At 43.5% G+C, this 23,559-nt stretch overlaps 1 protein-coding gene across 1 annotated transcript; it reads left to right on the top strand.

The window, feature by feature from the left end:
• Window positions 1-824: 824 nt before the first annotated feature.
• On the top strand, window positions 825-22,145 carry myo1hb (myosin IHb; the record flags this gene model as incomplete). The annotated part of the gene is made up of 32 exons (XM_083657660.1): window positions 825-854; window positions 6,740-6,889; window positions 8,117-8,232; window positions 8,905-9,103; window positions 9,201-9,281; window positions 9,382-9,561; window positions 9,708-9,806; window positions 10,559-10,672; window positions 10,819-10,890; window positions 11,190-11,309; window positions 11,440-11,507; window positions 11,606-11,711; window positions 11,918-11,998; window positions 12,096-12,187; window positions 13,524-13,618; window positions 13,846-13,892; window positions 14,385-14,465; window positions 14,568-14,673; window positions 15,704-15,821; window positions 16,152-16,265; window positions 16,349-16,425; window positions 16,521-16,589; window positions 16,699-16,783; window positions 17,797-17,959; window positions 18,519-18,602; window positions 18,702-18,795; window positions 20,018-20,073; window positions 20,900-21,035; window positions 21,163-21,233; window positions 21,729-21,829; window positions 21,934-22,033; window positions 22,119-22,145. 32 exons carry the CDS (start codon window positions 825-827, stop codon window positions 22,143-22,145), a joined length of 3,132 nt encoding a protein of 1,043 aa, XP_083513786.1.
• Between the last annotated feature and the right edge of the window lie 1,414 nt (window positions 22,146-23,559).

Below are 23,559 nucleotides of genomic sequence, written 5' to 3'. Positions count from 1 at the left end.
GCACCTGTGTTTATCCTGCCTTTTCGACACAAAATGCCCCCCCCGCGAAAAGGGTCTATTGTGATGACAGCTGCTCTCGATGTGTAGTAGTAGGCTACTGAATTTGCAATGGTTTATTTCCCCAACAACAGGTCTGACTGTGGCGGCTCTAACGAGCGCTTTGTAATTAGCGAGAAATGCATCTGCCTAATCAAAGATCAGTAATCGAATACCTGCGCTGTAATTTTGTGGGGAGGAGGGTGAGGAGGGGTCTCTGGGAGGGTAGAGTTGCAACATCCTTGTATTACACACACACGCACGTACGTACGCACACACACACACACACGCACGTACGCACACCCACACACACGCACGCACACACACACTTCCTTAAGTGTGGCTGTTGGGACACTCAGGTGATGAGCAATTGCTGCCTGGGTCTCATGAATGATTGACCAGTGCAGTGCTTCCAGAGCCAGATGGTTCATTACTGTCTCATTTACGTACGATGCAGGGACAGCGGTCAGTGCCACCCTCCTCCTCCTCTTCAGCCTTCCGTCCCGCCGGGCCTCGGTACCGGGCCTGCTGCTGCTCCGATCAGAGCAAGAGCTTGAATCACAGACCGGCGCCGATAACGTCCGGCAGCGGAGAGGGTTACGGTGGTGACAGTTAGTGCAGTGACAGTCTTAGGGGGGGAAAATATCTGTTGCTAAGTCGAAGAGGGTCTAACATGGGAGAACCGCTTGGCTACTAAAGCAGGGCTGTGTCTGTCTGTTGGTATTGTGCACCTGATCGAGGATCTGTGCTTCAAAAGAGTTTGGATTTATCACGAGACTGATTGAGCCATGGCTCACAGGGCTTTGGAGACGAAAGAGGTAACGCCATGACGTGTGTTCAGCTCTATTTGGGTGTAATTTAATTAATTGTATTGTTCTATTGTGCTTTCCTTATAACTCTAGCCTACTTCAGATTATACTTACAGATCGTGTTTAAGACAATTTTTGTGACTTTTAGTAAATTTTTAGTGAATTCTTGAATGTGTGTTCGCTATAACTTTAGCAACAGAGGAGGCACATTCCGTAGAGCACTGTACTGTACAGCACTGTAACTGGACTGGACTGGACTGTACTGGACTGGACTGTACTGTACTATACTATACTGGACTGGACTGGACTGTACTGGACTGTACTATACTATACTGGACTGGACTGGACTAGACTGTACTGTATACTGTACTAGACTGGACTGGACTGTACTGGATTGGACTGGACTGTACTGTACTGTACTATACTGGACTGGACTGTACTGTACTGGACTGTACTGTACTGGACTGGACTGGACTGTATGATGATGAGATGATGAGACCGGCAGTGGTCAGGTTTCTCTAGACACCTGGAGCCCCCCAAACGTGTGTTGCCCTGGGCGATGTGTGTTGTCAGTCAGTCAGCCATGAGGAGTGCTATCTCTTTCAGGAGTCTAACTGCCACTTTGTGGCTGCGTAACAGGATCCTGCCCCACAAAGGAGTGCCCTCCCGGGTGATGGTCTCCTCCGGGTCAGATAGACTTTCCTGTTCCGCCTTATAGCCCGACATCAAATTTTGATGTCGGGTTGCTCGTTTTTACATGTTTGTATGCATTCAACATACACATGACTGTAAGTTGATATCCAACCATTGTTTATCTGTTACTATAACTGTACCTGGCCTGCTTTCTCTCCACCTCCTCCTTCTCTAGACGTCATAGTCTCAGTATCTTCTGTCTAAAAATAGGCGCCACTGTTGCCAAAAAGTCACCCCTCATTTTCTGTTATCCCCTATTCCTGTGCTCCAGCCAAATTGTCCATCCCATTACAGCATAGTGTTGTTTTCCGACCTGCCCAGTGAGGTCAGATTCCCTCTGAAAGGAAATCTCTGCCCTGCGCTCTGTGCCATGCCAGGGCAGGGCAGGGCACACAACGTCCCACACGGGCCAGGTGCTGGCTGCTCCTGCTGGCTCTTTCCATTTGCTGCAAAACATGCTGAGCCTCGACAACAAAACCCCCAATACATGCTGAGCCTCGACACCAAAACCCCCAATACATGCTGAGCCTCGACACCAAAACCCCCAATAGGCTGTGAATCTTCACTGGCCTCACGATTCGATTCGATTACGATTCAGAGGGCTACGATTCGATTCGATAACGATTATCGATGCATCTCGATGCATCTTAAATCGATGCATCACTTCTTTTCCCGAATACATGATTTTTTTTCTCACTTTCTTTTTTCTCACTGTGTGGCTACTTTTAAAATAAAAGTGCATTTAGAATTGCATTGTATTATGATCCATAATTAAAATAAACAACTGCATGTACTTCCATTATATTTTATTTGATTATATCATTTTTTTTTTTTTTTTTTTTTTAATAATCGATTTTTGACATTTGTGAATCGATGCAGAATCGTGCAGGTCCGCATCTCGATGCATCTTATAATCGATTATTTTTGACACCCCTAATACATGCTGAGCCATCGACATCAAAACCCCCAATACATGCTGAGACTCGACACCAAAACCCCCAATACATGCTGAGCCTCGACACCAAAAACCCCAATACATGCTGAGCCTCAACACCAAAACCCCCAATACATGCTAAGTCTTGACACCAAAACCCCCAATACATGCTAAGCCTTGACACAAAAAAAACCAATACATGCTGAGACTCGACACCAAAACCCCCAATACTACATGCTGAGACTCGACACCAAAACCCCCAATACATGCTGAGCCTCGACATCAAAACCCCCCAATACATAAATAAATGGACCCTGATTGGACTAAAACATGGATGTCCCGCCTAAAGACGTCCGCTCTTTAGTCCAATCAGAGTCCAATTAGTCTCTTAAAACAGACAGTTGGCTCTCGCAATTTCCAAATGCTTCCGCCTAAACGTCTGTACTTTTAGTAGGGAAAAGTTGTTCAAAACGGAAAGGGAAACTGGGGGGAAATAATGAACGATGATAGGGGGATATCCCGGATGTCCCGCCTTTAGGCGCTCTTATCTCCAATCACCTGCATCGGTATGAAGCTTCCCCCCCCCCAACTTCCTGTGTCCATGTTCTGTGGGCGTGAATTACAGACTGTCTAAGCTGCATTCGCAAAATGTAGAGACAGTCTGGCTTGAGAGACTAGAGTCCATAATAGTTCCCAAAGGATATAATCACCTGCCTCGGTTTTGTTTACATGGGTCATTGGTCGAATTCCATCAAACTTCCTTTTTTTCCACCCAACTTCCTCTGACCAGGTTCTGTGGACGTGAAGCACAGACAGACTGTAGATGGTGCATTCAAAGAAGGTAGAAGAGGCAGTCTGCCTCCGTCTTGTTATTTTCTACTGTCAAGGTCTATGCGCAAGCCTGACGCTCGCTTACATTTATTTATACAGGCGGGGTCTCGCTGAGAGCAGTTCTCTCACAGCTCTCAACCACACACACACAAAAAAAAAAGATTGCAAACTGAATGCAGATCTTAGATTATCTGGAAGTTTGCATGAGGAGCATCAAAACAAAAGACTTCTCCTCCCGTCTAGCTGGAATATTCTGTTCAACTAAACACAGTCTGATTGTGGTCATTTAGTTGAGCGGTGCCTTCATCAGTTTTTATGGGATCATGTCTATGTTCCCCGGGTTCTATGTTCCCCGGGTTCTATATTCCCCGTTTTTCACTAACCCTAAACCTAACCTCCCCCAGACCCTAACCCAAAACCTAACCTCTCCCACCCCCCACGCCTAAACTTAACCTCCCCCAGACCCTAACCCAAAACCTAACCTCTCCCAGGGAACATAGCGGGGTTCTATGTTCCCCGGTCCCACAAAAACGGGGAACATAGGACCCGGGGAACATAGGGATGACCCCGTTTTTATTTTGCCAGCAGAAGTTTGTGAAGTTTGTCTTTAAGATGGTAGCCTAACATACAGATTTATTGTCCATTGAATATCTCTACACTAGTATTGTCTTTTGTATTATCATAGTATCTTTGTGTAACGGTGTTGTGTAGATGGGTACTTGGAGCAACTCATGTTAAGGGCTTGCCCAGGAGTGGATACGAACCACCGACCTTCGGCTTGGGAGTCTGACAAGTTAACCACTCCACCAAGAGAGCTAGCTCCCTTGGCGGAGCTGATTAACGTGCCTTTATACTGGTGGAGTGGGTTTAACCAAACCACTCGCTACCACACTGGACTCACGAGGAATCAGCGCTGATTCACCTCGGTTACATTTGCTGTAGATTTTTTAAGTGTATGTGTGTGTGTGTGTGTGAGGGGGTGGGGGTGGGGGGTGGGATTGCGCGCGCGTGGGTTGTCAAAAGATTGTCCTCTGTCTTTTCCCCTATGGGACATTACATAAGGCACGCAATAAGGTAACAACAGAAGAAGTGATGAAGTACCTTATACACAGTTTGCCCTTGGCCTATCTTCCAGCCTTGTGGAGCTCTTTCCTGTGTCTGTGATTTTGGTTGAAAGCAGTTCAGTATTCAGTGGGGTAATGACGTGGAGTTTTTTACTGAGCAGGACTATATATATATATATGATGAAAAGCGATTTGATGAAATGTGTTTGGGACAAGCAGAAACTTTATATAAATGACGAGAAGAGGATAGACACAATCATACACCTGTCTGTTGTGTGCTCAACCAACCTTTAACCTCTCCGTACACACACAGACGACAACGCATGCAGCCACGCACAGACACTGTCACTCTCTCTCTCTCTCTTTCTCTCTCACACACACACACACACCCACACCCACACACACACACACACACACACACATACACACACACGGATACATACTTGAGATTTGAGATTTGCTTCCTTTGTTGCACACACTACATTATTGATGGCTTCCTGTATTGGGGGAAATGGAGGCTGTAATATGTCAGTGTTTCCTGCCACTCTGTTTCCTGTTCCTACAATACAGTAAAAGCATATGTTGAGTTGAGAAAAGGCACTGAGGCACACAGCAGGAATCTGCACGGTAGGGAACTGGCTTTTATTCATTTATTGGTGAAATAGCATTACAAACAAAACAAACAGGGAGTAACATAGATGATAAACAAGTGAGACATAATGGACAGACATAGTGACAATAACATGGAGCTGTTTCGATGATTTACTGTAACATAGAGCTGTTACGATGATGTACTGTATGTATGTATGTATGCATGTATGTATGTATGTATGTATGTATGTATGTATGTATGAATGTATGTATTTATGTATGTATGTATGTATGAATGTATGTATGTATGTATGTATGTATGTATGTATGAATGTATGTATGTATGTATGAATGTATGTATTTATTTATGTATGTATGTATGAATGTATGTATGTATGTATGTATGTATGAATGAATAATTGAATGTATGTATGTATGTATGTATGTATGTATGTATGTATGTATTTATGTATGTATGTATGTATGAATGAATGTATGTATTAATGAATGTATGTGTGTGTGTGTGTGTGTGTGTGTGTGTGTATGTATGTATGTATGTATGTATGTATGTATGTATGTATGTATGTATGTATGAATGAATGAATGAATGAATGAATTTATGTATGTATGTATGTATTGATTATGATAAGTAATCTATATATATGTATATATATAAAATATATGTTCTTATCTTTTTATCATAATATGATAAAAAGATAAGAAGATATATATGATAGGATATAGGATTAGGTACAGTATATATGATAGGGATATATGTTAGTGTGTGTCGTCTCACTGTAAATGTCTGTTGGGGAAGACCTGGAAAAGCAGAGTGTCAGTGAGCGTGACAGACAGAGGGCTGTGGTGACAGCAGAGAGGCCAACATGACAGCACTGCCAGCCAACCTATTGAAGCATAATAACGAGCGTCTCTCTTGTCATAGCACCGTAATTAAAGTGCATCGAGTTTGACCATTTTGCCTGCTGGCACATATTCAGTCACGTCTTAGACAGCACAACACATCCTTTATGTTAATTGATTCACTCGTTAAAGTTCATATTTGATGTCATAGTTTCTTTGAGGCCTGCAGGTAACTGTCACATAAAGAGAGGGATTTTGGAGATACAGAGTAGGTGTGATTTGGGCTTTGCCTTGTTGTCAAAAGGAAAGAAAAAAACAAATGCAATTCATCTCTAAGAAGAAAAACAAAGCTGATTAGATAGTAATGTCTGAAATTAGATTCATCACGAGTTCAGAGGATGCAGCCAAGGCCACCAAGTGTTCAGACTGGAAGTCACAGATAGGGGGACAAATGGGGAGGAAATGAGTGTGTGTGTGTGTGTGTGTGTGTGTGTGTGTGTGTGTGTGTGTGTGTGTGTGTGTGTGTGTGTGTGTGTGTGTGTGTGTGTGTGTGTGTGTGTGTGTGTGTGTGTGTGTGTGTGTGTGTGTGTGTGTGTGCGTGTGTGTGCGTGTGTGTGTTCCCAAGCGGTGACAGCCTCAACCAAAAACAGATAAGTCTAAGGAAATCAACACACGAAGGGAAAGGTCAAAGGTCATTCCGTCGGTCGTCAGAATAGCAGAGATGTATCTATAATATAGTAGATATACAATTTTCCCTGAGCAGAACTTGTATCACCAGATCGAGCCATCAAATTGCATAATCAAGTCATCATCAGATGTAGCTATACTTCTGGTCGCTTGTCGTACAGGTACTTGGTCGTGCTGTGAGATCTTGTGTCCTGGTGCATGATATCACTGACTGTGTTCCTGCTTGGGCACAGAGCCTGGACGTGCGGTGTAACCGGATCCTGCGGAACATGGAGGCCCGGGAGCGCGTGGGCATCCAGGACTTTGTTCTGCTGGATAACTACACCAGTGAGAGTGCCTTCCTGGACAACCTGAGGAAGCGCTTCCAGGAGAATCTCATTTACGTGAGTCTTTCCTGAGCGGGGTGTACCCGGGCTCGCTCTCGTTCTCTCTGAGCGGGGTGTACCCGGGCTCGCTCTCGTTCTCTCTCGTCTCCTGAGCGGGGTGTACCCGGCTAGCCTGGGTAAACCCAGCCCCCAGTGACCTGCTCTCAGGCTCACCCTGCTTACAGTCACAAGGTAGTGACTGGGAACTGAGAGAGCAGGTCACGTGGGGGCTGGGTTTACCTAGGCTAGTACCCGGCTTGCTCTCGTTCTCTCTCGTCTCTAATTAAGGAGCGCGTTTTCAACCTTTGACCCCGACGAGGACCTGATCCAGTGTTTCCCCATCTCCTGAATCTGGCGGCGGTACAGTACGACTGAAACAGCAGCTCCTGTACTTTGACATACATTAGCGAGCACTCGAAAGGTCACTGCTCTGTCTGACCTCACGTTTAGCCTTTTTCACTTCCCACCCATTTTGTGTCTAAGAGGCGGGAAGTAACACAGGTGCCAGCAAAAACCTTAACGATGCCCCCCCCCCCCCCCCCCGGCACTGGAACGGCCTAAATAGATTGGAAGTTGGAAACCCTCATTAATGTTCTGTTTGCACTTGTGTTACTTCCTACCTTTTAGACACAAAATGGGTGAGTTGTTCGTTGGGTGGGAAGTGAAAAAGGCAAATGACAAGTGATGAACCGTCCTTACTGCTTTCGATAAGAGGAACATAACTTAGAAATGCAGTGATGCCCCCACACACCAGGGATACTCAACTTGCGGATTGTAGGTTTTTGGGGTGTCAGCCGGAGTTTCAGGGACTCCAGATGGAAAGTAGCCTATGGCTAAATCTGTTGCAAAGCATCTCTTCCCCTATGGGGTTGAATGTTTTTTGTATTATATCCCTGCCAAATGAACTAATAAAAAAATAAAAAAATAAAAATAAAAGTTTAGTCTCACAATTTTGCGCACACAGGATAGTTAGTTAGTTAGGTTAAGTTAAGTTAGTTAGGGTTAGGGTTAGTTAAGTAGGCCTACATATAAATGCCTGGGTGGCAAGGAGACGGCCGTATTTTGACAATTTAGCTGGAGGGTCTGCACCCTGTCGTGGGCCGTATCTGCCCCCCGGGCCGCGAGTTGAGTATCACTGCCCCACACACCACTCATGGCCTTCTTTTCTTGTCTGTTTTTTTATCTTTGAAAGAAAATGTCAGAGAAGGTCAGAGAGTAGCTTCCTTTCCTTGTCTTTCTCTACAGACCTATATCGGGACTCTCCTGGTGTCGGTCAATCCATACAAAGAACTGGACATGTACCACAAGAAGCACATGGATACATACATGGGTGTCAACTTTTTCGAGCTGCCACCTCACATGTAAGACCGTTCTGTTATTATGTACTGTATATTCTGTTATTATGTACTGTATATTGGAACTATTAAAATTGTACATAACAATTTCACCCTTCTACCTGCCGAGCACGCATGCATTACAAACACATTTTATAGCCAAGCGTTGTTCAAACCCACAGAACCTTATTTTAAATCCTTAAATTAAATGTCCCAAGGTTTTCAAAATGATCAAATATCTCATGCTGAAATACAGAGAATTTATATAAATTGGTGCACAATTGGCGCATTGGGTTTGAATAGTTCACTCAAATCATCATGCTATAGCTTCAATGGTGCATTGGAATGCGCAGATACAGAAAATGTGACATTGCGAAATTTTCGCGCTCACTTCCAGCTGCGAGTAAAAATATTTAAAAGTAATAGCCGTTATGTTACTAATGGACACTAACTTGTCCATGAGTGATATAAACTTAACTTCCATATACCAAACATTGCTTGGATGTTCCATTAAAGGGTCCAGTGTTCACATCTCTTCTTCTGATCAAAAAGTAGCTTTGTGAACAGTGGAGGTGCGGTCATGTGACTTAGAGGAGGAATGGACGTTACAGTCGTTTTAAGCAGTAGAAGTAAAAGCATGTGAGATGTTCTGGTCAGACGATAAAGGGGCTGAATTTAACCAATCACTGTACTTGTCAGTTACGCCCTGGCAGACAACGTCTTCCGCACCATGGTGTCTGAGGTCAACAACCACTTCATCCTGATCTCCGGGGAGAGCGGGTCCGGCAAGACCGAGGCCTCCAAGAAGATCCTGCAATACTACGCCGTGAGCTGCCCCAGTACCAAACTGCTGAACAACGTCCGAGACCGACTGGTTCTGTCGAACCCGGTGCTTGAGGTCAGTGTCTTTTTCAGGATGGTTGATGATTACCATGATGGTAGAGGACCACATGAAATCAATCTCAGGCACTTGACGGCCTTCTTACCTCTGCCAGGCTTTCGGAAATGCCAAAACCCTGAAGAATGACAACTCAAGCCGCTTTGGAAAGTACATGGACATCCAGTTTGACCACAAGGTGGACTAAAATCACCTCAGCACATCATTTAAATGTCAGGATAATTATGTAACACATCAATGCAGTGAGAAGACAGGTTATGATGCCCTTTCTCTCTCAGGGTGGAGCGGTTGGCGGACACATCCTCAACTACCTGCTGGAGAAGTCTCGCGTTGTCCATCAGAACCACGGGGAAAGAAACTTCCACATATTTTACCAGCTGGTGGAAGGAGGAGAGGAAGATCTGCTCCGTTGGCTCGGCCTGGAGAGGAACTGCCAGAAGTACAGTTACCTGGTACAGGTCAGAGAAGAAGGCACTTCATGATTTACCCGGTGAAGCTAAACCCCTTTGACCCGGTGCCTTACCAGGAACTACCGTTTAGATTGGAGTCACTAATCACCATGTTGTTTTTTGTTCCTTACACTTCCTGTTCCTGTTTCCTGCAGGGAGATTGTGCCAAAGTGAGCTCTATCAACGATAAAAGTGACTGGAAGACGGTGTGGAAAGCGCTCTCTGTCATCGAGTTTTCAGAGAGTGATAAAGAGGTGAGGTAGTATATGTATGAAAGAATCAAAATATGTTTATTTATGTTATTTTGCCTAATTTATGTGCACCCGTTTCATTTCAGCTCAGTGTTGTGTTTTGCTGTCGTGCTAATTTCTCTCCTCTGAGAAGTGAGCTGAAAGCAACAACCTACATAGCCTCAGCCTGACACATCCATTAGTTCTGTTGACCCTCTCTGCGTTTTGATAGAGCCAAAGTCAACGTCACTTCCTGCTTCAGCACTGTACCAGAGATTTTCATCCACCATTTATTTTCCCATAGACATTTCGTAAAATGCTTATAAAAATAGTTTTACTTGCTCAAACCAAACGGTACAGATATATTTAGAAACAGGAGAGATCGCATAACATTTCACTCGGACCAAAACGTTAAAAAAAAATGCAGGTTTAAAGAAAGATGTTTTTTAAAAGTTTTGGACTGAGTGAAATGTTCTATGGTCGAGCCGTTTGGTTTGACCAAGTACAACTATTTTTACAAGCATTTTACGAAATGTCTATGGGAAAATAAATTGCGGAAGAAAATCTCTGGTACAGTGCTGAAGTAGGAAGTGACGTTCACTTTGCCTCTCTATTGGATCGTTTCTTCTTGCCCCTCTGGCCCCCTAGGGGAAACACTGAGATAGTCATAGACGATGCCACTTACAGAAATAGGGTTAGATATTGTGTGAATTGGGCAAAAGTATATTTATATAAAACAACGTACGGTTTTCCCGGTCATTTCTTTCCAAATGAAGAACCTGTTTGGAATTATCGCCAGTGTGCTGCACTTGGGGAACATCACGTTTGATGCAGATCTTCGAGGATATGCCATTCTCAACAACAACCCGGAGATGCACTGGCTGTCAAAGGTCAGACTGACACGAGCAAGTCGTAAATCATTAAAAAGCCTTTCTCTTTCTTAAGGCAGTCTTCAGAAGTGTTACACATGGTGTTACCTGTCTGGTTTTGTTTCAGAGGTGTTACATGGTGTTACCTGTCTGGTTTTGTTTCACAGCTGCTCGGCATTCCCACTCAGGTGCTACAACAGGGCTTAACCCACAGGAAGATTGAAGCCAAAACAGATGAGGTGACGTAAACTACTTTTGCTTCATTCATAGTCTCAACTTTTACTTTTCTGTCTTGTCTTCTGTTCTACTTCTTCTTCTTTGTTGAAGTGAGTTAATGTTGAAATTTTAAATATGAATAACATGTAATTATTGCAGTTTTTCTGTCTATTAAAAAAAAAAAAAAAAATTACCTGGGTGGACAGGTTTTTAAGTGTGTGTTTCATGTGGAAGGTCTTTCTGTGGAATAGTGTATGCTTTGAAATGGTCATAATAAAGACCTTCTGGAATTCAAATGTTTCCATCTTGTTCTGCTGTCTAGGTGTACACCCCTTTCAGTGTGGACCATGCAGTATATGCCCGCAACGCACTAGCCAAAGCCATCTATGGCCGGACTTTCAACTGGCTGGTCAACAAGGTTAACGAGTCCTTAGCTAACAAGGCGAGTAAACCACAAGATTTAACAACCAACTTGATCTAGTCCTGCCCAATCAATCAGTCGATAGCAGACTTTCTCTGCACAGATACAAACAAGTGAGGAAGGACGCACCTTATCTGTGTCTTTTATGTAGGATTCCTCCAGGAAAACCGTGATTGGCCTGCTGGACATCTACGGATTCGAGGTTTTCCAAGTGAACAGGTGAGAGCATGCACCGTCGACGTGGAGGGGCTGCCTTCAACAGTGAATGTGTGATATGGAGACCCTGATGATGACATTGGTCTTATCATCTATTTTAGCTTTGAGCAGTTTTGCATCAACTACTGCAACGAGAAGCTCCAGCAGCTCTTCATCCAGCTGACCCTCAAGTCAGAGCAGGAGGAGTACGAGATGGAAGGGATCGAAGTAAACACTCCTCTTAAGACACACTATATCTCTCCTCACATCCGCACAACATTTGTGACTCAGAATGCTATTAGCATGTAAAGCTAAACTTGTAAAGCAATACAAAAAGAGGCTAAATCGACATAAAACCCACAACATAATCCATGATTTCGATTATTTATTAACTATCTATTAACTATCTATTATCTATTAACTATCATGCTCAGTGGGAAACAGTGCCATACTTCAACAACAAGATCATCTGTGACCTGGTGGAGGAGAAACACAGAGGCATCATCTCTACCTTGGTAAAGACACGACTGAGTGATCACCAGGCAGAAAGACCAAAAATACTCAGCAGAAAAAACACTGATAGGCTGAATTCTGTCCTGTCCTTTCCCATAGGATGAGGAATGTTTGCGTCCCGGAGAGGCCACAGATCTCACCCTCCTGGAAAAGATGGAGGAAAAGATGGGTGGTCACCCTCATTTCCTCACGTGAGTTTGACACTTCCGTCTTGCCGTCCGAACGCTGTGTGCGAGGTGGAGGAACAGGATCGCATAAAAGATGAGACCATGCCAATAAGTAGCTCTGCCACATGGTAGAACAGTATCCGGTAATGCTTTAGAATACAGCCCGCAACATTACAGGGTAACTTACAGAGGCTACTACTGAGGGTAAGTGCAGGGTAACAACATCTGATTTTGTTACCCTGATTTTGTTATTTTGTATTTTGATTTTGTTACCCTGATTTTGTTCCTACCCGGACTTATAAAGTATCTATTTTTGTAACTGGGTATCTATTCTGTTGTTATACTGTAGTTAGTTAGTTAGTTAGTTAGTTTTTATTTCCGTGTCATGCCATTTCTGGCCCATCCCACATGGGATTACAAGACACTATCACACCAAATTATATATAAACATAACATCCGGCTGTACCTCAATATACAAACAAAATAAACAAAGTATATAATATATACACATACGTATGTACATATACAGTACATACACATATACACACTTACTGTACATACATACACTTTTTTTTTCTTTTCTTTTCTTTTTTTCTTTTCTTACATTGCCTTTTCCTGATAAAGAGCTACTGTAGCTATTTTTGTAACTGCCATGTACCTATTCTGGGTACGGGGTACGTATAATAATTTAAATTTCATTTCAATTTAGGAGAACTTATACTCTAGTTATTCTTTAACTATATATACAGGGTAACTACAGGGGCATGGGCTGTATTCTAAAGGAATGTTAATTCCCTCCTACTTACATGGTTAGTAAAAAAAAAAGAAACTACAGTAAACGTTCTCTTTTAACTCCTCATGGAATTCTATGTAGGTTCTATGTCAGTCTGGTGCACACATCATGTAATAATAGACTATAATTGGTACAAACTGCCCAGCCGGTGACCAGTTCTGCAGGCTTGGGTACTCTCCAAGGTTCTGAAACCCCATCCACTGCAGTGCATAACCATAACTGTCCGACGTGCCGTCCACTGCGGGTCCTGCCTTTACACAGTCATTAAAACAATAGGTAGCTAACCCGAAAATAACTATATATAAATTATCTTTTAATTCCTCCCAAAAACTTAAATGAAGATTATTTCTCATAGGTCATACCTATCTGTAACATCTGTAACAACAGAATAGGTACCCGGTAGTTACAAAAATAGGTATACGTTCTTTACAAGTCCTCGATTTGTTACCTTTTTTATATCATAAATTCAGACTTTGTTACCCTGTAAGTGGCCCTGTACTTACCCTGTAATTACAGGCTGTATTCTAAAGCGTTATCCAGTATCCTCTATCTCTCCCCTTCCTTCAGACATAAACTTGCAGATCAAAAGACCAGGAAAACACTGGACAGGGGAGACTTCCGCCTGCTGCACTATGCTGGGGAGGTGACATACTGTGTGGTTGGTGAGAGATGAATTCCACATTGATATTCCATGACAACCACCTTTTTTCAATTTTGTCTCATTGTTTCCTCACATACAACCTCTACTCTAATACATCACTAGGACCTGATACATATATATATGATACATTTATAACTACCTTTTTCTATACGTCTATTAACTTTCTCTATTTCAGTGTTGTGAAGTTATTTTTGGCTCTCTAAACTCAATCCCCCGTCGTCCCCCCAGGCTTCATGGACAAAAACAATGATCCCTTGTATAGAAATTTGAAAGAGGTAAGTGTCCAATTATAACTGTCCAATTATTAGGTAACTGTCCAATTATAGAGGAGCTGATTGGTCAATATTGCTTTGATTGGACTTTAAAGGGGAACAATGTGTGTTTGTTTTGTTTGTTTGTTTCAATCTTTTGGATTGTGTGCAGGGTAAAAAGAGAATGAGTTTTGGGTGGGGAGGGGGGTTTCGGGCTATTTTCCTAAATGCTAACTATAATACTACAGGATTATTTTGAGCTAAATGGTTTGAGAATGGTTTAGAATGCTGTTGAATCTGTGTTTCATCTGAACATTATATAACCAAGCAGTCAAAAATTTAAGTTGAGGAGGTTTTGATTTTTTTGATAAATAAATAAGTCAACTGAAATTGAAATAAAAAACAAACAAAAAAATAATGAAAATATCAACACTATAATATTCTTGCCTTTATATCATATTACATTGTTACTAAGTGTATAGATGGTTAACAATTTGGATACTTGTTCTCCTGAAGGTCATGCGTCAGTCCAAGAATGCCATCATCAAACACTGCTTTCCTTCTACTGAGCCAGACAGCAAGAAGAGACCTGAAACAGTAAGAAAACATTAAGATAGCAAATGCTCAATGACCATGATTTGCTCATAACAAAACCCCTATACAAAACAATAACGACCCATATGTTGTGTAACTCTTCAGGTCGTCACTCAGTTTAAGGCCAGCCTGGTGGGCCTGACGGAGATCCTCATGTCTAAAGAGGCCTGGTATGTCCGCTGCATCAAACCCAATGAAGGCAAGCAGCCAGGTGAGACTATGTGTCCCCCCCAAAAAACACCTCTTCAATGAAAACACTTGTTTAATAACATACTGTGTTCTACCTGTATGTAGGGTTGGGTTCTGTTACCCGGTTCCAACTTAACAAAACACCCAGATTTGTTCGAGTAATACCCAAGTTGAATGAACACTTATAGACCCTTTTCACGGGGGGCATTTTGTGTCGAAAAGGCAGAATAATCACAGGTGCAAGCAAAACACTAATGAGGGTTTCCAAATTCCAATCATGGAAGTTGGAAACCCTCATTAGTGTTTTGCTAGTCTCGCTGGCCAGCCTCCTCTCCCTTCCGTCCGAGGAGTCTGGTGCCGCAGGTCTCCATAGTGGGATTGCGATGGGCGGCGCTTAGCGGCAGTGCCCTTGGAAAATAGTTTAAAACAATCCAACTTGCCGTTTTCAGCGTGTAGCAACGAGCTAGCATGTAGGTTTCTGCCGTTAGCTTGCTAGCTAGTTAGCGTTGTTGTTTTCACTGCGGCGGCAGGGCACTATTTACAGCGACACACAGGGAGGAGGGAGCGGAAGCCGCTCTGATTGACATGGTCGGAGCCAATGACAGAGCTTGTAATAAGCCGGGAGCGGACATCCGGCTGCCACCGAAACAGTCGCTCCAATGGGAGAGCAGAGTAGAACAGGGGAGGGTTTATCCCAGTTATGGAGACCTGCGGTGCCAGACTCCTCGGACGGAAGGGAGAGGAGGCTGGCCAGCGGGACTAGTGTTTTGCTGGTGTTGATGATCATTTTCCCCAACAAATGATGTAACAAAAAGGTTCAATAAAGGATTGGAAAGAATTTGGATTGGATAAGCAGATTCAATACTGATTAAAATTGGATAAAATGCTTTTGAAGCCCAACCGTACCTCATACATGTTCAGCCTACACTCAGCCAGAACATACTGTAGCTTTACAGCAGACCTCTTTTGACCCCGGATGTGGTCTTGAATGTGCCGCTTCGTTCCTAGTGCGTAATATAACCTGACGTGTGTTGACCTGGCGCCTCCTGCAGGGCGCTTCGACGATGTGTTGGTGAGACATCAGGTGAAGTACCTGGGGCTGATGGAGCACCTGAGGGTCAGGCGCGCCGGCTTTGTTTACCGCCGCAGATACGAGCTCTTCCTCCAGAGGTGCAACAACCACACTAACCACACAGCTTGCTTCACTGCTCTCGTCTTCATCCACAAGCAGCCGATTAAGTTACTCTAGTTTAATCAACGCAGATATTTGACATGTTTTAAGTAGCTTTTTTGCCATGACCACCTACATTTGTGTTTTTGTTTTTTTCCTGCTTTTATTTCCTGGTTGTTAGACTACATGGTCAACAGCTGTCCCCCATCTGTGTGTGCGTGCATGCGTGTGTGTGTGTGTGTGTGTGTGTGTGTGTGTGTGTGTGTGTGTGTGTGTGTGTGTGTGCACGTGCATGTGCGCGTGTGTGTGTGTTTCCTCCTCTTCCTCAGGTATAAGCCTCTGTGTCCAGACACCTGGCCCCACTGGAAAGGTACTCCGGCAGAAGGTGTGTTGTGCCTGGTCAAACACCTGGGCTTTAAACCTGATGAATACAAGATGGGCAGGTAAGCAGGTGCTAATTGGCTGGCGATGGTTTACCTGGAAAACAGACACAGGGAGGTTCTCACCGTTTCCTCCTTCCCTCAAGGACGAAAATCTTCATCCGTCACCCGAAAACTCTGTTTGCTACAGAAGACGCCTTTGAGGTCTGCAAACACGAGCTAGGTGGGTTCTTGGTCTAAAAGTGTAGCTGTGGTGATGATAGCACAATGAGTCAAATCAAACTTCTGTGGATGAATGGTTGACTGTCATTGTCACAGCGACAAGGATTCAGGCAAAGTACAAAGGCTACCGGGTGAAGGGAGACTTCCTGAAGCAGAGGGAAGCTGGTGAGTTGTTTTGGTCGTTCATTGCGAGAATTGAGGTTTGGAGGTTTGAGGTCTCCCCTACTTTGACCAAAACGATGTTACTTTTTGTTACCTCTCGTTATTTAATTAGCCACCAAGATTGAGAACTGCTGGAGAGGTATGCAGGCGAGGAAGGAGCGGGACAGGAGGGCTTGGGCTGTCAAGGTCATCAAGAAGTAAGTGAGCCTCACAGCTCGAAGGTCCTGGGTTCGATTCCCACCTGGGACGCTGTGAGCGCTGAAGGAATGCGTGCCCTTTCTGTGTGGAGTTTGCATGTTCTCCCCGTGCCCCCTGGGGGTTTCCTTCATATAGGAACCCCTCACCAAAACATGCAATATCCTGGTTGCTAATGTGGTGCCTCCTCTGGTCGTTAGGGTTCGGAGGGAGGGGAACTGGTTGGAATAGCGTGAACCTCCCATGTGCTATGTCCTACCGGTGAAGCTTCCCCTGTCAGGTGAAAAGAAGCGGCTGGCTAACTGCCCATGTCTCGGAGGAAGCATGGAGCCAGTTTCGGCACTCCCCAGATCAGCAGAGGGTGGAGCAGCAACCAGGATAAATAAATTAAAATTAGCACTAATGGGGGATAAAAATGGGATAAAAAATCGGGGGGAAAAAGAAAAAAGAAGTAAGTGAGATGGGATTGATGGTGAAATTGGATTGAGATGGTGTTTGGAATGGAGTACTGGGATTGGGATGACTTCTTGTAGGCTTTATCCAGAAATCGCCGCCATTTGGTTCTTCAGTGGAAAAGTCTATGGGGTTTTAGAATGGGGATTTCACTTCAATGCATCAAATAAGGTCTGTGGTTCACAAAAGTTTATGGGAACGCGAATTTGGGTTCAGCATGATACTCTTCACAAACGTGAATAACTGTTATGTCTTTTGAAGCGTTTTCTAAAAATCGTGTTTAAAAAAAATGCATTTACGTTCCAAAAGTCATAAAACTTATTCACGTTTCTGAAGATTATCATGCTGAACCCAAATTCGCGTTCCCATCAACTTTTGTTCACCACAGCCCTTATTTTATGCATTTAAGCGAAACCCCCCATGTTAAATCCCATAGACATTTCCTCTCACGAACCCGGAAGTATACTTCCGGACTCATTCCTGCGGCTCTCTATAGAGGCACCGAACAATCGAATAAGATCCACTTTGCGAGGTGACCTGTCTGTCTGTTGATATGTTGCAGGTTCATTAAAGGCTTCATGACCAGAAATGACCCGGCTTCCTGTGACAACACTGACTACCTGAGTTTTGTGAGGCAGAACTACCTCACACGGCTAAAGGACCACCTTCCCAAAACAGTCCTGGACAAAAACACCTGGGTAACCCCTCCCCCTATAATGCAAGAGGTGAGTGGCACATGTTCACAATTCACAGCCTCTAATTCTATAGAGAGGCAAAGTGAACGTCACTTCCTGCTTCAGCACTGTACCAGAGATTTTCTTCCGCAATTTATTTTCCCATAGACATTTTGTAAAATGTGTCTAAAAAGAGTTTTACTTGGTCAAACCAAACGGTTCAGCTATATTTAGAATTGGGAGAGACCATAGAACATTTCACTCGGACCAAAACTAAAAAAAACAAAACATAGAAAAAATATTGTCTTTAAACCCGCATTTTTTTAACGTTTTGGTCCGAGTGAAATGTTATGCGATCTCTCCTGTTTCTAAATATATCTGTACCGTTTGGTTTGAACAAGTACAACTATTTCTATAAGCATTTTTACAAAATGTCTATGGGAAAATAAATGGCGGATGAAAATCTCTGGTACAGTGCTGAAGCAGGAAGTACCGTTCCACTTTGGCTGATCTATTGCTACATGCATGCTGGGTACTGGTTGGTAATGGCGATATCCTGAAGGCCTCACATCAAAACAAGCCATACAATAATGTAGGCTACTTTTTGTAGGCCTCCCAGCTCCTGCAGATGCTCTACGTTCGCCACATGGTAAGGCGGTACGTTAAAACCATCACCCCACAGAGGAAGGCACAGGTACTGCATGATGCAAAGGTCTTTCACGCACAATGTTATATACTCTGTATCAACACTTGCAGTATACTTTCTTTTTTTATGGTGACTTCCTGTCTACAGCTTCAGCTGAAATTACTGACCAGCTCCATGTTCAAAGGAAAGAAGGAGAACTACCCCTCCAGTGTCTGCAGACCGTTCATGGACACCAGGATAAGTAAGATTGCAGAACTTTTTCCTCTCACTGAGTGCGATTTCATGCACACATAGTATATACAGCAGGGGCGGACTGGGATCCTAATTCAGGCCGGGCATTAGATACCAAGCAGGCCAGGCCGATACGGGCCGACGCGCGTGCTGGCGTCCGAAGGGCGGCGGCGAAAAATTTGGGCCGTTTGAAGCCCAATTTGGGCTGTTTGAAGCCCAATTTGGGCCATTTGAAGCCAGATTTGGGCCGTTTGAAGCCCAATTTGGGTCGTTTGTAGCCAGATTTGGGCCGTTTGAAGCCCAATTTGGGCCGTTTGAAGCCCAATTTGGGCCGAGTCCAATTTTACAATGAGATGCACCCACTTTGACCCTGAATAAAGTAATAAAACCACTAGTAAACCAGTAGGCGGCGCCTGGCCTGCTGTTCAGTGAGTGGCCTGACTGCGAGCACCAATTTTTTTTTAATTTTTTTTCAGGCCAGGCCAGGCCAGGCCACCGGGCATTTGCCCGACGTGCCCGATTATGCAGTCCGCGCCTGATATACAGTATAATAGCTTTTGTGCATTTATAAACACAAACATCCTGATAAACATGATTAAACAGAATATTCCAATTCTTACAGCGGAAACTAGGCTTATGGGAGACTGCAAAATGCCAACAGTAATTCTACAGCAGTGGTTCTCAAATTTTTTCACGTGAGGGACCCCTAAACTGACAAAACTTAGACCACGGACCCCCATTTGATAGGATTTTGTCCCACGGTCTCCCATATGATAATACGATTGATGCTTTTAGATGTTTTGTTACGGAAAGTGTATAATAAAACCCATGACCAAAATAGTGATTGTGTTACTTATGAATGGAATTATAGCGAAAATAAATTACCCCCCTTTTGGCTGGGGAGCCCCTGGAACCCCCTCAAGGACCCCTGGGGGTCCCCGGACCCCCATTTGAGAAGGTAGCAGGTGCAGGTGGGGTGGAGGGGGCTCAAGCAGCTGCTCCTTTCCTCTAAAGGTCTCTGCAAAAAAAAACTGAGATATGTGATTTTGTTTTCTCAAATTCGTGATAAGAACCATTCCAGATTACTGCAAATATATTTTGTTCATATAAGGAATATGAAAAAAAAAAGAGAGACCATTGTTACTGCTCATGTGTTGTGTGAAAAGTGAGAACTATTATGTATTTCCTATTATTCTAGCTATATTCTGAGTAGTTGCTGTTATTTGATCTAGGTGAGGAGGACATAAACATCAGAGTTCTTCAGGCGATTCGGCATGAGCACATCAAGGTAAACGAACACCACCACTTACTTGTGTCCTGTATAAAGAGCTTTACTTGCATCTTTGCCCTTATTTGACCCTGTCTCTCTGTGTGTCTGTCCCACAGTACAGTGTCCCAGTGGTGACCCTGTCTCTCTGTGTGTCTGTCCCACAGTACAGTGTCCCAGTGGTGACACTGTCTCTCTGTGTGTCTGTCCCATAGTACAGTGTCCCAGTGGTGACCCTGTCTCTCTGTCCCACAGTACAGTGTCCCAGTGGTGACCCTGTCTCTCTGTCCCACAGTACAGTGTCCCAGTGGTGACACTGTCTCTCTGTGTGTCTGTCCCATAGTACAGTGTCCCAGTGGTGACCCTGTCTCTCTGTGTGTCTGTCCCACAGTACAGTGTCCCAGTGGTGACACTGTCTCTCTGTCCCACAGTACAGTGTCCCAGTGGTGACCCTGTCTCTCTGTCCCACAGTACAGTGTCCCAGTGGTGACACTGTCTCTCTGTGTGTCTGTCCCATAGTACAGTGTCCCAGTGGTGACCCTGTCTCTCTGTGTGTCTGTCCCACAGTACAGTGTCCCAGTGGTGACACTGTCTCTCTGTGTGTCTGTCCCATAGTACAGTGTCCCAGTGGTGACCCTGTCTCTCGGTGTGTCTGTCCCACAGTACAGTGTCCCAGTGGTGACCCTGTCTCTCTGTGTGTCTGTCCCATCGTACAGTGTCCCAGTGGTGACCCTGTCTCTCTGTCCCACAGTACAGTGCCCCAGTGGTGACGCTGTCTCTCTGTGTGTCTGTCCCACAGTACAGTGTCCCAGTGGTGACCCTGTCTCTCTGTGTGTCTGTCCCACAGTACAGTGTCCCAGTGGTGAAGTATGACAGGAACGGGTTCAGGCCTCGTCTGAGGCAGCTCATCTTCACTCAGGTAGCGGTCTACCTGGTGGAAGAGGCCAAGATCAAGCAGCGGATGCCCTACAACTCTCTGAAAGGTAAACCGCAATATAGAATCAACATTGTTATTTGTAGTGAGAGTTACACACACACACACAGGAAAGTATAGCTATCATATTCATAGGTTGTTTATTTCAGATTCTCAAGGTGACTCTATTTTCGTAGGTGTGTCGGTCAGCAACCTGAGTGACAACTTCCTGATTCTCCATGTGGCATGTGATGACATCAAGCAGAAGGTTGATTTATCAAAATGCTAGTGTCCATAGAGGCATATGGATTTATAGAAATGGTCATGAAATTCGTATGTGTCGCAGTCATTGACCGACTGAGTGACTGACTGACTGCTTGACTAATTGATTGATTGGTTGAATGATTGATAGTTTAAAAAAAATTAGATTTTAAAACAAGCAAGACTCGGCCTTACACTAAAAAACATTGACATCAGGATAGCACAATACATTTGCTGCTATCCTTTTGTAGATCTACATCCATAAATTTTCAAAATTCCATTATTTTATTACGATATAACTAATGCAGAATTACCTTGAGTATATGCAAGGTTAACACAAACATACTGATTTTAGGTCATTTATAAATGCAAGGAAAAAGCACCCGAAGAAAACCCACCAATAAAACACCACAATCACGATCAGATCACAAACACGAGGCTTTATTTCAATAAAAGAAATAATCAAATCAATGAATAGGACTAATAATATGTCTTCTTTTAGGGGGACCTGGTTCTGCAGTGTGACTACCTGTTTGAGGCCTTGACCAAGCTGAATGGGGCGGCTAACAACAAGCAGAGCTGTGTCAAAGTGGTCCAGGGCAGGTAGATATCAACTTTAAAACGGAATCCCCCTCAATCCATTTTAAAATTGCTGCAAAAATGTTGACAGTTTTTGACTTGTTAAGAAGTTGCACTGTCTTTTGCAGCGTGCGATTCGACATCAAGCCTGGCCTCGAGGGCTTTGTTGACTTCAAGAGCGGCCAGGAGTGCATGGTCTACAGGGCCAAGAATGGCCATTTGATGGTGGTGAGTATGAAGTTCAACGATCCACACTAGGACACTAGCTACTCATCATGACATGTTCAATAGACAGAGCTCTTTATCTTCTCAGGAGTCGACCAGAACCAAGTCCAGATGATGACGGCAGCGATGTGGGATGATGTTCCTCCATCCTCTCACTCCCAGAGCCATTGCAAATCTCAGTGGCAGCCATGCTCGCTCTCCACTCCTGCTGCCTGGCTCTTGCCAGTAACTTATGTTAATTACTTCAGCTGATTTTTTTTATTTTGAGCAACTCTTAATGACATTGTTAGAGAATTAAGTGTAGGCTATTGTTACATGATTATTACTGCCAATACCTTAGTTATAGAGAGTGGACGATGTGCCCATAGTACCGCCTCAGCGGGTCCGCTTGATCCTCACACTCTCTGAATTATCTGCGTGTGTGTGTTGAACAAACTGATACCAGCTGTGTTCCATACACACTACGGCATTTTGTTCTTTTATAAAACCAACGAGCAAACAAACAAACAAAACAAAAAACAAGCAAACATACATAAAACAAACAAATATCCATCATTGAGCAGTAAATCACACGCATAGAGGAAGTTGAAATCAGGATATACAGTATATATATATTTTTTATTAAACTGATATCCTGTTTCCTAGATGTTAACTATAGAGGAGAATAATTAACATGTGTGAAGCCATAAATGTCACATTTATAATTTATCACCAATGTTGTACCTTTACATTAAAACATTAAAGCACAACGGATTCTGCACAAGTTTAAGGTCTTTATTTTATGATTTATTTGTTATACAAATACAATGCAAATGGTACTGGTCAGTATTTGCTTTGTATACTGAGAGATGAGTTATGTATAGGCGGAAATGTTTATCTGTCATTATTGTATCAGTAGGGGGCCATTGTTCTCATAGCAGCTTGGTTGACAGATAAGAAACACAGATGTGATGCATGCTGTAAAATGGGTGTCTTACATTCTTTGTAATGAAGCAAGTTTGTCCAAATACAAAACCATCCCTTGCTGCTGGTAAAGGAATGCTCATAAATTTGATTGGCATCCCATAATCTCTTTAACCGTTAATTAAGCATGCACACATTGATTATGATTACATTGCCACCTCCTGGCTATTTTGTGTAATGTGTTATAGAAAATTGCCAGTAGCCTAGAAGGGACTTGGAACAGCAGTCCTACTATCCTACTATAGAATGAGAAAAAACTCTTGTTTGTCTGTCTGTATCCATTTATTGTGTGTATATCCCTGGGTAATAGTATTTGTTTTATTTTCTAATCTAATCCATATGAGGTTGTGACTGTAGAAAACTAATCACAGCAGTAGCCTAATGGTCATGACAGCAAGTCGCTTACTAATATTGTTTTTCCTTTAAGAGAACTGAAAGTATAGGCTGTTGGGCTGTAGTAGACCTCCAACTTTTAACTAACCAAATTAAATATGAATACTTCATAAGTGCTTAAATGTAATAAAAACATACCTTGCAGATTCAAGATTCAATTTGGAATCATCAAA

The sequence above is a fragment of the Poromitra crassiceps genome (assembly GCF_964638095.1).
Source record: "Poromitra crassiceps genome assembly, chromosome: 21".
NCBI classification, from domain to species: domain Eukaryota; kingdom Metazoa; phylum Chordata; class Actinopteri; order Beryciformes; family Melamphaidae; genus Poromitra; species Poromitra crassiceps.
This window is presented reverse-complemented; position numbering and strand designations above follow the sequence as displayed.